This window comes from Polyodon spathula, chromosome 11 (genome assembly GCF_017654505.1).
Source record: "Polyodon spathula isolate WHYD16114869_AA chromosome 11, ASM1765450v1, whole genome shotgun sequence".
NCBI lineage: Eukaryota > Metazoa > Chordata > Actinopteri > Acipenseriformes > Polyodontidae > Polyodon > Polyodon spathula.
In genome coordinates, this window is record NC_054544.1 from 45,838,615 (window position 1) to 45,851,565 (window position 12,951).

At 45.4% G+C, this 12,951-nt stretch overlaps 1 protein-coding gene and 1 non-coding gene across 2 annotated transcripts; both read left to right on the forward strand.

Moving 5' to 3' along the window:
• Window positions 1-5,652: 5,652 nt before the first annotated feature.
• Window positions 5,653-5,726, forward strand: trnai-aau. Its single transcript has one exon. It is a non-coding gene; the product is annotated as a tRNA-Ile (tRNA).
• A 217-nt stretch (window positions 5,727-5,943) lies between these two features.
• rpp21 (ribonuclease P 21 subunit) lies at window positions 5,944-12,946 on the forward strand. Its single transcript, XM_041264922.1, has 6 exons — window positions 5,944-6,148; window positions 8,493-8,631; window positions 9,519-9,619; window positions 11,515-11,597; window positions 11,818-11,952; window positions 12,732-12,946. The coding sequence occupies exons 2-6, from the start codon at window positions 8,596-8,598 to the stop codon at window positions 12,803-12,805; spliced, it is 429 nt and encodes a 142-aa protein (XP_041120856.1). The 5' UTR covers window positions 5,944-6,148; window positions 8,493-8,595; the 3' UTR covers window positions 12,806-12,946.
• Window positions 12,947-12,951: the final 5 nt, after the last annotated feature.

Here is a 12,951-nt window from a genome sequence, read left to right on the forward strand (position 1 = left end):
AGGTTAGGATTGTCTCAATAGGGCAGGTCACAGGATTGTGACCCTCAGCAATGCACCAGTCTTGGAAAACATTCCATTTATATGAATACTGGACTCTAGTGCTAGGCACCCTAGCAAACTGTAGTGTCTCTACCACTGCACCTGGCAAACCTCGTCTGGATAGACAGCTCCGTTCAACGGCCAGACCCAGAGTTGAAGCTGGGCTGGGTTTGGGTGCCATAATAACTCCTCCGCTTGGCTCAGGAGGTCCTTGCGCAGCGGGAGCTGCCACGGTTGACCCAACAACATGTTGGAGAGGAGAGCAAACCAGGGGCACCTCGGCCATCTGGGCGCAACCAGCAAAACCTGTGTTCTCTCCACCCCATGTCTCTCCATAGAGAACCATAGGGGGCAATGAGTGGACTCGGCTGTGGCGAAGAGGTCGACTTGTGCAGTACGAAGCCTCTCCCAAATCTGTTGCACCACCTGGCGTGAAGTCTCTACTCCGAGCTGTCGGGAGCTCCTCTGGACAAGAGGTCTGCTGCCTTGTTGTCCACACAGGTGAACCGCCCTGATGGAAAGCAAGTTTCTGTGCGTCCAGGACAGGAGTCTGTGCACTATGTGGTGAAGGTTCGGCAAACGCAGGCCGCCTTGGTGGTTTATATAGGCTATGACTGTAGTGTTGTCTGTCTGGACCAGTATATGTTTGTGTGCTAACTGCTGGCGAAAATGAGATAGCACCAGGGCTACTGCTTGCAGCTCTTGGGCATTTACGTGTGCTTGCTGCCAATGTCCCTTCCACTGACCTCTTATTCCTCTCCCATTCCAGACCGTTTCCCAGCCCAGGCTAGAGGCGACCGTAGTGACAACTTCCCTTCTGTGAGGGAAGCCAAGGGGAGATCCGAGGCGCAGATTGCCGGGACGGAGCCACTACTCCAGTGTCTTCCGGCATTGTCTGGACACTCGCACCAGCCGGTACCGATCGTGGACCGGGTGCATCTTGAGTGTATTTACTTAGGCTTGAAGCGGGCGCATTCTCAGCAGCCCTAAGGGAAGGATTCTCGAGGCGGCTGCCATCAACTCCAACAACCTTTGAAATATTCTGACCTGTAGAAGAGCATCCTCTCTGAATTGGGAGAGTGTGACTTCCAAAGACCTAATCCTGTCTTCCAACAGTGAAGCAAGCATGCTCACATAGTTCAGTTTGATCCCCAGGAACATTGTTGATTTGAGACCATACGAAGTTGCTCTTCTGTAGGTGTATGGAGAGCCTTAACTTCATCACACGATCTATGACCTGTCTGGTGTGCGCCTAGGCGCATACTTTGGAATGCACGCAAACTAGCCAATCGTCCAGGTCGTTCAGGATCCGAATACCCCGCAGCCTGAGTGGAGCCAGTGCTGCATCCATGAACTTTGAAAATGTGCGGGGCGCCAGCGAGAGGCCAAACGGCAGCACGCAGAATTCGTACGCGTTGCCTTGAAAGGCGAAGCGCAGATATTTTCTGTGCGCGGGACGGATCGGGACATGGAAGTAGGCATCTTGCAGGTCGATCGATGTGAACCAGTCACCCGGCTGGACGGACTAGAGGATATGCTTTGTGGTCAACATGTTGAACTTCTTTTGTTTGAGGAACGTGTTGAGGACCCTGAGGTCCAGAATAAGGTCTGAAACCGCCGCCCCTCTTGGGCACCAGGAAGTACCTGGAGTAGAAGCCGCTGAGGGCACCACTTGGGTTTACCCAGCGCACAGCGTTCTTCTGCTGAAGAATGCCGATCTCCTGTTGAAGGAGAAAGCTGGTTCGACGGTGGTAAGGAGCACACCCTTGAAGGAGGCGGGCCTAAGCGGAATTGCAGAGCGTAACCATGTCTCATTGTTGATAGCACCCAGGAGTCCTGGGTGCAGCTTTGGCATGGGTCATGTCCAGTGGTCAGTGCGGTTGTGAGTGGGGAATGTGGCAGCCAGAGCCCCACCGGGGCGGTCTCCCTTGGGCTTGGGAAGGGGCATGTCTTTCTTAGGCCCTGACCTCGGTCTCCAGCCAAAGAACCGGTTCCCCCTGGCCGGCGGTGGTCCCTTACAAGGTCTGGGGTGGAGGGCAGAATTCAAGCCCCGTTGCCCCTGCAGGCTGTGAAGGCCACCTAGGGCGCTGGCAGTAGACAGGAAGGCGTGAGAATTTCTAAGCAACCTCCGCGACCTTGTGGGACCTCTCAAGGCTCACATCAATGGCCGCTCTGAACGCCTGCCCTGGTGTTATGGGGCATCTAACAGCTTCACCTTCTCGGTCTCCACGACCTTGGCTTGGGTTAGCCAGAGGTGTCGGTGAGCGGCTACAAGCGCCGCTAGAGACCTGCCTGATCCCTGACCTAACTCCCCTATTAGGTCAGTCATTGCCCTCGTCACCTCCTGGAGCTCTCCCACGTCTGCCTCAGTTACCCTTTCCTGCAGCCTCTCCGTCTTCTGCGACTGGTACAGCACCAGTATTGCCATTACATTCGCCGCCCATACTGATAACTCCACTGACGCATATGCTTTCTTGAGCATGGCGTCAGTAGTCCTGCAAGTTTTGGACGGGCAAGTGGGGTCTTTGTCCCCTCTGGTGAAGGTGGATCCTTGCACCAGTACTGTGACCGTGTCCCCGATGGTAGGGAACGTGCCTAGGCCAGCTTCTTGGGCTCCTGCGGTGTGTAGCAGGGACTGTGCCATTCTGGAGCCTGAGGGAGCGGACACCGGGTTGCCCCAAGAAGTGCGAACTAGCTCCAGGAAGTCCTGGCACAAGGGTAGGGCCTGTTGTGGGTGCCCTTTTTGCTTAAGAAAGCGGTCTGCTTCCCCTCCTGTTCTGCCGGCCAGGGAACGTCTGTGGAACTCCTCCCTCTGCCATACATATGGCAGGGGCGGTATGGAGGCCCCCTGCTGTGGCCTGCCCAACTGAAGTGGCGTGGTCTGACACGTCCGACCTCGACGCTGTGAATGACAGCTCATCTGGGCTTGGGGGTTTCAGTGGGGCCGGGGATGGAGAGAGATATAGTCTGCTGGGCCCTCACCGTCTCCGCTAGCTCCCGAAAGCGCTGCTCAGCCGAGCTTTGGCGCCTCTGTAGCGATCCAGATGGAGCACGCCTGCGCTTACATAGGGAAGGAGAGTGGTACCTCCTCAGTGACCACTTGCCTCCTGGGGAATGTCTCCTCCATGGAGGGATGCCTATGCCTGTGCACCAGTGGTGGGGAAGGTGAGGGTGACCCAGGGGTATGGGGGAACTTTCTGGTCATAGTAGCAGGCAGTTCTCGAGGACCTTTGGGAAGGGCCTTGGACCACCGATCTTATTCTCCCTTGCCCAGAGGAAAGAGATTCCGCTGGGGAGAGGGCTGCCCTCCTGCGCTTCGTTCGTTTGGAGAACTTTCTGCAGGAAGAGCAGTCCAACTCACCCACCAACACCCAGGCCGCATGGTCTGGCCCTAGGCATCTGGCGGCGTACGAATGTTCATCCTGCCTGGGGAGCTTTGCCGCGCACTGGTGAAAACCAGTGGAGGACCCTGTGGAGCACACTGACATGGCGCGGGGCATTGGTCCCGAGCAACGTGTCGGTGCCGAGCTTGTAGCAATTGGCGCCGGGCAATCGCGTCAGTGACGGCGTCGTGGGTGCACTGATCGGTGTCAGTGCCAAAAACAGCTCAGACAGAGCCGGGCTATTATTTGGTGCCGAGTGGTCGGTGCTGAGTCTATTAGTGCCGAGGTTGATGCCGAGTCTATCGTTGTCAAGGTCAGTGCCGTGCAGAGCGCGGTCGGTGCCGAGTCAATCAGCGCCGAGCTGTTCTGACTGGTGCCGAGTTTAACTGGCGTGGGGATCAGTGCCAAAGATGTTTCCACCGGTGCCGATCAATCAGGGTCGGCATCGAGATGTTCAAGCCGGTGCCAAGTTAAGTCATTAAGGCGCCATTGAGAGCGCGGTTAATGCCGTGCTGATGTAGCCAAATTAATCGGGGTCGAAGGGAAGCGCAGCCGTGCTAGGAAAGCCCAAGGCTTGAGAGGAGCACGTAGGCCCGAGCTGCAAGGTAGCTGAGGCCGATTAAATCTGTGTAGAGGACGGCACCATGAGCCCGTGGGGTCACCCTGCAGCACCACAACAGTTCTATGAACGCTAATTACATTTTTTTTTTTTTTAACTACACGAGGTAGTGAGAACAATGGCTGCTTGCCAATCTCAATAGAGGGGTTGAAATTGACTCTAATCAGTAGCGACTACTGACACTAGACTCAGGCAATGAGCAATCTCAAACACTCAAAAGTGTAGCTTACCGTGTAGAAGAATTTTGTAGGTCAAAACCGTACAAAATCAGCCAAATTCCAGAACACAAGGCAATCTATGACCAGTCTCAATGGAGTGAGAGAGAAAATGGCGATATGCTACTGTGAGGACTACCCTCTTCAACAGGAGGTGGGAGGGACTCCCCTCCCCCCCTCTGAGCAGGGCCCTAATAGGGCGGCTTTTTTATATATGGTCAGAAAGGTAAACTGGTAAGCAGGGGAGTTATTATTCCAGCCACCTGTAAAAAGTAAAAGGATATATCCAATACAATGTCAAAACAACCAACTTTTTATAAATAATATAACAACATGAATTATTTTTTATCATATATAGACTGCGATAAATGTTCCTCAAGATAGTAACATTTTATATATATATATATATATATACACACACACACACATACACACACCTGCTCTGTGAAGAGTGTTGAATAACAACTCCAAGTGGTCCTGGCTGAATTTGTATGTAAGAACATACTTCCGGCTTTTCAGCAGGCCTGGTATCATGTCCAGAATTGTGCTAATGTTGATTACAAAACCAAAGACAGTCAGGTATCTACAAAGTCATTTTAAAACAACTGCAATGCAAACTAAAATCAGTGATATATGTACTAGTTGTGATTGCATATAGTACTAACTGTTTGGATTCATGCAGTGGTTTGTTATCCCATCATTTTCAAAGTCATCAAGTACTCTCTGGCATGAAATAGAAATTGTGATGTCCCCTGCCAATTTCTTTCACAAGAGGGGCTTTATAGCCTTTGCCTGTGGATGTGACTGTTAAGGACGTCAAAAAGCCTGTCTGAAATCCATAAAAAAACAACACATTAATGTTTCAGAATGCAAGTACACATTCTCGTTCATATAGTTTGGAATGGCGAGTCGACAAAAAAAAAAAAACTGTTTATTGATTATTTAGCAATGATTCTCATTTACATTAGCTACTAGCAATTCATTTATTGAGGAGACATGTAAAGTTTCGAAGAAACTCAAAAAACATACAGGACTATTTAAATACCTCAATAAAGGTGATTGTTGGCAAGCACCCAAGGAACTGTGGATCACCACTCTCGTGAATCACACGCAAAGCTTTGGCTACCGAACTGCTGAGTGTTTGTGCAGCTAGGGCCGCCTTCATTTTATGAGATTGAAAGTGTGTGTTTGGAGGTGAGTTTGTTGCCTGCTCTTAATCCAGCCTGATCTTGTGCCTCAGCTAGCTCTTTGAAATATTTCCACTGTATGACTGAATTAGCATCTAACATGATACCCGCAGCTATAAAACATTGCTTTAATAGATTTCGAGTTGCATTACAGCCATGTATTTACATTGATTTCGACATAAGAAGCAGTTTGCGCATATTATTTTCAAGGCCGGTTAGCTCAGTTGGTTAGAGCGTGGTGCTAATAACGCCAAGGTCGCGGGTTCGATCCCCGTACTGGCCAGTGATTTTTTTTTTATTTTTTATTTTTTATAAATACAATTTTAACAACGTTACTGATATAACTGGAACCGGATTATATTTGTTAGCTTTACACTGCAAGTAAATTGCAATTATTGACCTTTATTTATGCGCCTATTTGCGTGACTATAAGGTAATTTCAAAACGCGCCCTGTGTGGCTTGATGAAGTATGTCCATTGCCAGCAGCCATAATTTAAAAAAACTTTATTGACATAAGGCAGTGTAAGCAAATATCTTCTAACTAGATGTATTTGTGATTAAATCCAGGTGAATCGTGTTTAAAAATGCAATCGTTTTAAAAAGAAAGGCTTGCAGTAGGAAATGATGCAGATTATCTATTATACACAGATAGGGGATAAGTCGGAACTCTTTGGATTCCCTTGACGCGCCGTGTTTTCTGTTGGGTAAGTTACACGGGGTTGAGGACGTGCACAGCTTGTGCTTTAGCACAGGTATATTAATTTGTGATGTATTCTACCCCGGTCAATGGCAGTAGTACAGATATATTAATGTATGATTTATTCTAACCCGGTCAATGAAGCGATTATGAGTATCGACTATAGTGTCTTGTATACTTCTAATGGAAAAATCGTTCTGGAGCAAATATTCCATCCCTATGCAGGTGAAATGTGTGATCTCCTCTCTTTCTCATGTGTTTAGAAACTTGCTCTGTGGGATATGTAGCTTACTGAAATAGTTACTCTCTTAGAGAAGGATATTTTTATCTGCATAATCTGTTGTTAAATACTTTAGAACCCTATAATCATCACTAATCTCTACCAAAAGAGCTGCGAAACGTGATTTTTTTAAAAAAAAAATATATAAAACCTAATTTTTAATATCCCCTTAAAAACGAGAATCGCATCTACAGAGCTATTGAAAAACACTGACAAAACCGAACTTCAAAAACTGAAGCTAGAACAGGACCACCTCCTACTTACAAAGAGCTAACGGTTACAAACTGAACTGTGTTATGTGGCTGCTAACAAATCAGGAGTGTCTAACAAACTCGCTACCTCCCTCCATGTATCGGGCAGTAATTTCAGTTATTCCCAAATCGGGCTGAGTAGGACACTCCTTATGACTACAGACCTATTTGTCTAATCAACTGTGACATGAAATTAATAAAACAAACACTAACAGAATTACTAATATATTACCAGAGGTAATTCACTGTAACCGAACTGGCTTCATCAAGAATAGACACTTACAAACCAACACCCGTACCTGTTTAAGTCTTATACAGTATGCTCAGAAGAACAACGTTCATCTCTACTTAATGTCGGTTGAGGCTGGTAAAGCTTTTGATCGGCTTGAATGTTTTTTGACTCCTCCACAAATAATTCACATCGTAAAAATTCTATACCGTTCTCCCCATGCCTACATTTATAGCAACATCATCATTCTGAATTATTTCCTTTATCCAGATGCACCCATTAAGGCTGCCCCTTGTCTCCATTACCATTTAAAATTTCTATTGAGCCTTTAGCAGTCGCAAGAAATTAAAGGGATTAATATTGGAAAAAAATAATCAAACTTTATTTTTTATGTATTATTTAAGCTTTAACTAATATTGAGTCATCAATGCCTTGTCTCATGTCTGTTTTTAAAGAATATTCGTTACTGGATATTAACTCAATAAAGACAAAACGGAAATAGTATCAAATATTTGATCTCAGACTTGAGAAAATGGTCGCACTGCCCTATTAATATCTATGGCAGAATCGGTCTCGTAAGAATGATTTGGTGACCCAAGTTTTTATTCATATTCTCTACAATCCTTATTATTCCTCCTAAAACTCTTTAAAACAATATGCAGTCAAGTGTGGACTTCAGTGATGGTTAAACTCGTGTGACGCATATCTGATTATTTAATTTTGGCCCGTTCCAACCGTTGTCTCGCTTGTGTTCCTTGAATACATATCTGAAAGGACTGTTTTTTTTAAATCTTGAACTTTATCTTCTCGCCTCGCAAGTCTTCTATTTCTATCGTATCATAAATGCTTCAGAAGAACTGTGGATACATCTAGAAAATTGTCATTCAGCCCAAAAAAACACTTTTTTTCAGCTATTTTAAAAAATCAGAAGTCACAATACTGAGAACTTCATAATTAATATTACAATTCTATCTTGGTATAAAATGAAAGCTTTAATAAAATACCCTATTTCAATTCCTAAGTGTACACAGCTGTGGAATAATCCCTGGATCAAGATCCAAGAGAGCTCCCTTTCTTGGCCCTGCAAAACTGAAAGTCAAGCTTCGCTCCTAAAATCCAGCAATGGAAACATATCATGCTTTGCTATTTAAACATTGAAAAAAGCTTGGCAGAAGATAAAAACAAAATGGCTCAATTTGAAAAGATCTGGGGCAAGCTGTTGGGGTATCTCGAGCCCTCCGATTCTTGGTTGAAAAAAAAAAAGTGGACAAATACTTGTTTTGTGTTTGATTGTTTGTTTGCTGTTTTCAGTGAAGTGTAGAATAAAAAGTTATTGTATATGGTATGTAGTGGTTTTGCTTTTATTTACATAGATCCAAATCCCTTGTAATGCTTTAATTGGGGAGGATAGCCTCGGCTCACCTTGTATGTCGAAGTAAATGTGCAAAGCAGATTTGCTTAGTTTTTATTAATAGGTACACTTACCCTAGCTAGAGAACAGGATGATCAGTTCTTTCAGAAGGTGATTGTAATTGTACTGACTGTGCATTTGCCATGTCTTGTGAATCCCACATGTGTCATACTGATTCAGTGTTTAAAGAGCATCGCTAGGTACGAACTGACTGGACACTGGTGGCTTGCCGTTGAAGCTTTCAGTGTGACCCCAGTGTGGAGAGAACAGCAAGAGGCACACGATGGAAGCCTTCCAGAGACTGAACTACCTGTATCAGGTACCATTAGGCACCATTGTTGGGACTGAGCTCTCCATGTGTGTGTCTGTGTGTGTGTGTGGGGGGGGGTGGTTCTTATTTACTATTCCAAGAAGAGACAGCTGTCCCTACAAACACATGACGCTGTTTCTTCACTTGTTTCACTCTGAATGGTAAGTGAGCTCACAGCACCTGTTGCAAGCAATTAATTTCTGTTCACAGCACAACATACAATCTTATACAAAGAGAGAAAGAGAAGAAATACACTCAACTTGATTAGCGGTAGCCACTGAACACATATATTTAAGTAAAAAATAAACAAAATGCTGTTATTTTAGTCTTTTTATATAATTTGTTGTGGTTTAAACCATTTGAATGCTTTATCATTAACACAGAGTTCTGATCTCCACTCCTCTGCTCATTGACACGGAGTGCTGATCTACACTCTCCTCCGCTCATTGACACGGAGTGCTGATCTACACTCTCCTCCGCTCATTGACACGGAGTGCTGATCTACACTCTCCTCCGCTCATTGACACGGAGTGCTGATCTACACTCTCCTCCGCTCATTGACACGGAGTGCTGATCTACACTCTCCTCCGCTCATTGACACGGAGTGCTGATCTACACTCTCCTCCGCTCATTGACACGGAGTGCTGATCTACACTCTCCTCCGGTCATTGACACGGAGTGCTGATCTACACTCTCCTCCGCTCATTGACACTGAATGTGAGATCTACACTCTCCCATGAATTGGTTGTAATAAAGTACCTTTTGAGTGAGTGAATAGTTTGAAATAAGTAAACTCTGTACTCTGATTGCTGTTAGTTAGATTTTTGGACTCTGAGGTGATGAACCTAGTTGATGTGGTGTCTGTGTTGTAGTTGAATAGTGTATGTCTCTTGCAGGCTGCACACTGTGTCCTGGCCCAGAACCCAGATAATGTGGAGCTGGCTCGGTTCTACTGCCACACTCAGAGAACCATATCCAGACGCCTGGTCCTCAGACAGTGAGTATACAATGGGCCACTCGGGTTAACTGTCCACACGTTATCATCAGAGATCATAGAAATCTGATGCAAAGCAACAGGAGAAAACATATTTTTGATCTTGTCAATGACTGTTTTAGGTTCTTTTTGTTTTGTTTTTTTTTTTTTTTTGGGGGGGGGGGGGGGGCGGGTTGGAGTTGTTTGAGTTTGGTAACAAATTCATCAACACTAGTATATTAGCTTTACATTTACTTAAGTCCAGTATACACTACCGGTCAAAAGTTTTAGAACACCTCCATTTTTCCAGTTTTTATTGAAGTTTACACAGTTTAATGTCTCAATGCACTCTGAAATTAAAGCATAGAACAAATAAACAATTGGAGATAAAAAATAAATCATGGAATCGTTTTGTTTAACAAAATTTAATCTAAATTTTTGACTCAAAGTAGCCACCTTTTGCAGATATAACAGCTGAACACACTCGTGGCATTCTTTCTACAATGGAAATCCAATATTGTTTGGGAAGTTCTTCCCAGCACTGTTGCAGAAGTTTCCACAAATGTGTTGCACTTTGCTTTCACCCTTCCGTCCAGCTCAACCCAAACCAGCTCGATGGGGTTTAAGTCTGGAGACTGTGCTGAGTATTCTATGATTTGAAGCCTACCGTCTTGTTCTTTTCTTCTAAGGTAGTTCTGACATAGCCTGGAGGTATGTTTTGGGTCATTATCTTGCTGTAGGATGAACCCCTGACCAACTAGGCGTATACCAGAGGGTATTGCATGGCGCTGCAAAATGCTGTGGTAGCCGTTTTGGTTCAGGGTACCACTCAGTGCAAGTCGCCGACTCTGGATCCAGCAAAAGAGCCCCAGACCATCACGCTTCCTCCTCCATGTTTGACAGTTGGTGTCACACACCGAGGAACCATCCTTTTGCCTACTCGACGGCGTACAAAAGCCCTGCGTGATGAACCGAGCATTTCAAATTTTGATTCATTGGTCCATAAGATCTTCTTCCAGTCTTCATTAGTCCACTGACGGTGCTTCATGGTCCAGGCAAGCCTCTTTTTCTTATTTTGCCATCTTAGCAATGGCTTTCTTACTGCCACTTGACCTGACAAACCTGCAGCTGGAAGTCTTCTCTTCACAGTTGAAACTGAGACTTGCTTACTTCGACCAGTATTAAGCTGTGCTTGAAGCTGTTGTCCTGTGAGCCGCCTATCACGCAAGCTGTTGACTCTCAGAAACTTGTCTTCTGATTCTGTTGTGGCTTTGGGTCTGCCAGACCTCTTCCTGTCAGAGTTTCCTCCAGTTTCCAAGTGCTTTTTGATGATGTAGGAAACTGTAGTCGCTGACAGCTTGGCTTTCTTTGCAATTTCTCTAAAGGAAAGACCTACACTTTTAAGGGTTAGAATGGTCTGTCTGTCTTCCTTTGTTAATTGCCTTTTTCTCGCCATTATGATAGCAATATAGTACTTCCTGCAGTGCAATACTGTCCAAATAATGCTTAAGAGGGTGTAGCAACACAGTCAGTTCCAACACTGCTTTTATACAGACGGAGGGTTTGTAAGTAATCAACAAAAGTTGGCATCAACGTTCAAGGCTTAATTTATTTCCATTGCAGCAGAACAGCTGTAAGTTGTTAACCCATTACTTGTTCTCTCTGGCAGTTTACCGCTTACCTTTGTACCATTTCAGTTTATTCACTGGACTTGAACTCCTTAAATTTCAGTAAAATCTGGAAAAATGGGGGTGTTCTGAAACGTTTGACTGGTAGTGTAAGTGGTTCAGTTCTACAGAAGTTCATAACAGTAAGTTGAACATGGTACACCAAATGAGTTGGCAGTGCTTGGGACAAAAATACAGTCTCCCATATGACATCATCATCATAGTCACAATCTTTCTTTTTTTGTTCTACAGAGATCCTTCTGTTAAGAGAACAGTGTGTAAAAAATGCTGGTCCCTGCTGGTTCCTGGAGTAACTGCAACAGTGAGACAGAGAAGTACGTTCTAAAGACTCTGAGAAAGTGTGTCCTGTGGTCGAGGTGGTTGTTTCTTTTAGTATTTCTAAAAGTATCACTAGTCAGGGTTTTTATACTTCTGGATGCAATGCCTCTAGTATACTAGTTAGTGACTGCCACAGAAAACACCATGCTGTTCCGTAAGCAGTCAGTCAGTGAGTCTCTTCACCGCCGTGTGTTTCTGCTCCCTCTTCCTCCTCAGAGTGTAATCGGAGACAGAGGCTGACAGTAGTGCGATGCCTGAGCTGCGGGCAGACCAAGCGCTTCCGCAACGACCCTGAGTACCAGCTGTGGGTGGAGCGGCCCGAAGCCCTGCTGCAAAACCAGCCCAAGCCGGGTGAGACTCGCTGCCCCAGCACAGCAAGGGGTTCCTGCCCATAGCATAGTTCCGGCAAGGTCACACCCACACAACTGTATTCATATCTCTTCGGATCAAAAATGCATTTTATTCCTTCTAGTTTCTTATGGTGCACATGCGTACACTTTAAGTCTTATATCTAAAGCCTTGGTTTTTAACTGAACCGCAGTGTACATATAATCTGCTTTTCGGTTTATTTTCCAGCAGTCTGGAATCAACTGTCTGTTATCCTAGGATTACCCAAACAAGAGCTTCCCAGTGCTGTACAGCACTCTAATCCAGTGATGTGCTATACTGTACAGTAATCTAGGGGTGGCTTAGTCCCTGTTCCAATGCAGATGTTTTACAATGACAGTAACTCTTCCAGATGCATTACGTAATACATTCAATTTCTGATACCTTTTATTTCAGTTATAGTGCATACACTGCATCATTTTACTATCTAAGCAACAGAGTCATGAATTGACAGTGTAAGTATGTGTAATGCTCTGTAAACACTACAGTATTGTACTGTATTGCTTTCCTTGTATTGTTCCTCAGGTGGATAAACGCCTTCCATCCTTGATGTGGTTGTAGTTTTGAGGTTCACTGCAGTCTTTACATCTGTCCAGTGCTCTGAATTAGGACTATCTAAATGTTCTAGTCTTTTCCTCAGTGCTAGAAGTGGGTGTTTCTAAGTTAATACAGCCGAAATGATAGCGGGATTCGCTTTCATTTGAGTGTGCAATACTGACTTCTTTTGTCTCCTGTTTGAACAGAACTGAATTCAGAGGCCAGGCCCGCAGCCCCCCAACCCCCCAGGCCCTCCACAACACCCCAAGCCCTCAGCTGAAGATGTCATGCATCCAGGGAATCTGGCTGTTCTAAAAGGGCTGGCCTGGAAATGAACAACATGTGTTTGTGCCATGTGTGTTTAATGTATTCCCTTCAGCCCACTAGGGGGCGCGGCACTGAACTGAACACAGTCATGTCTTCAGC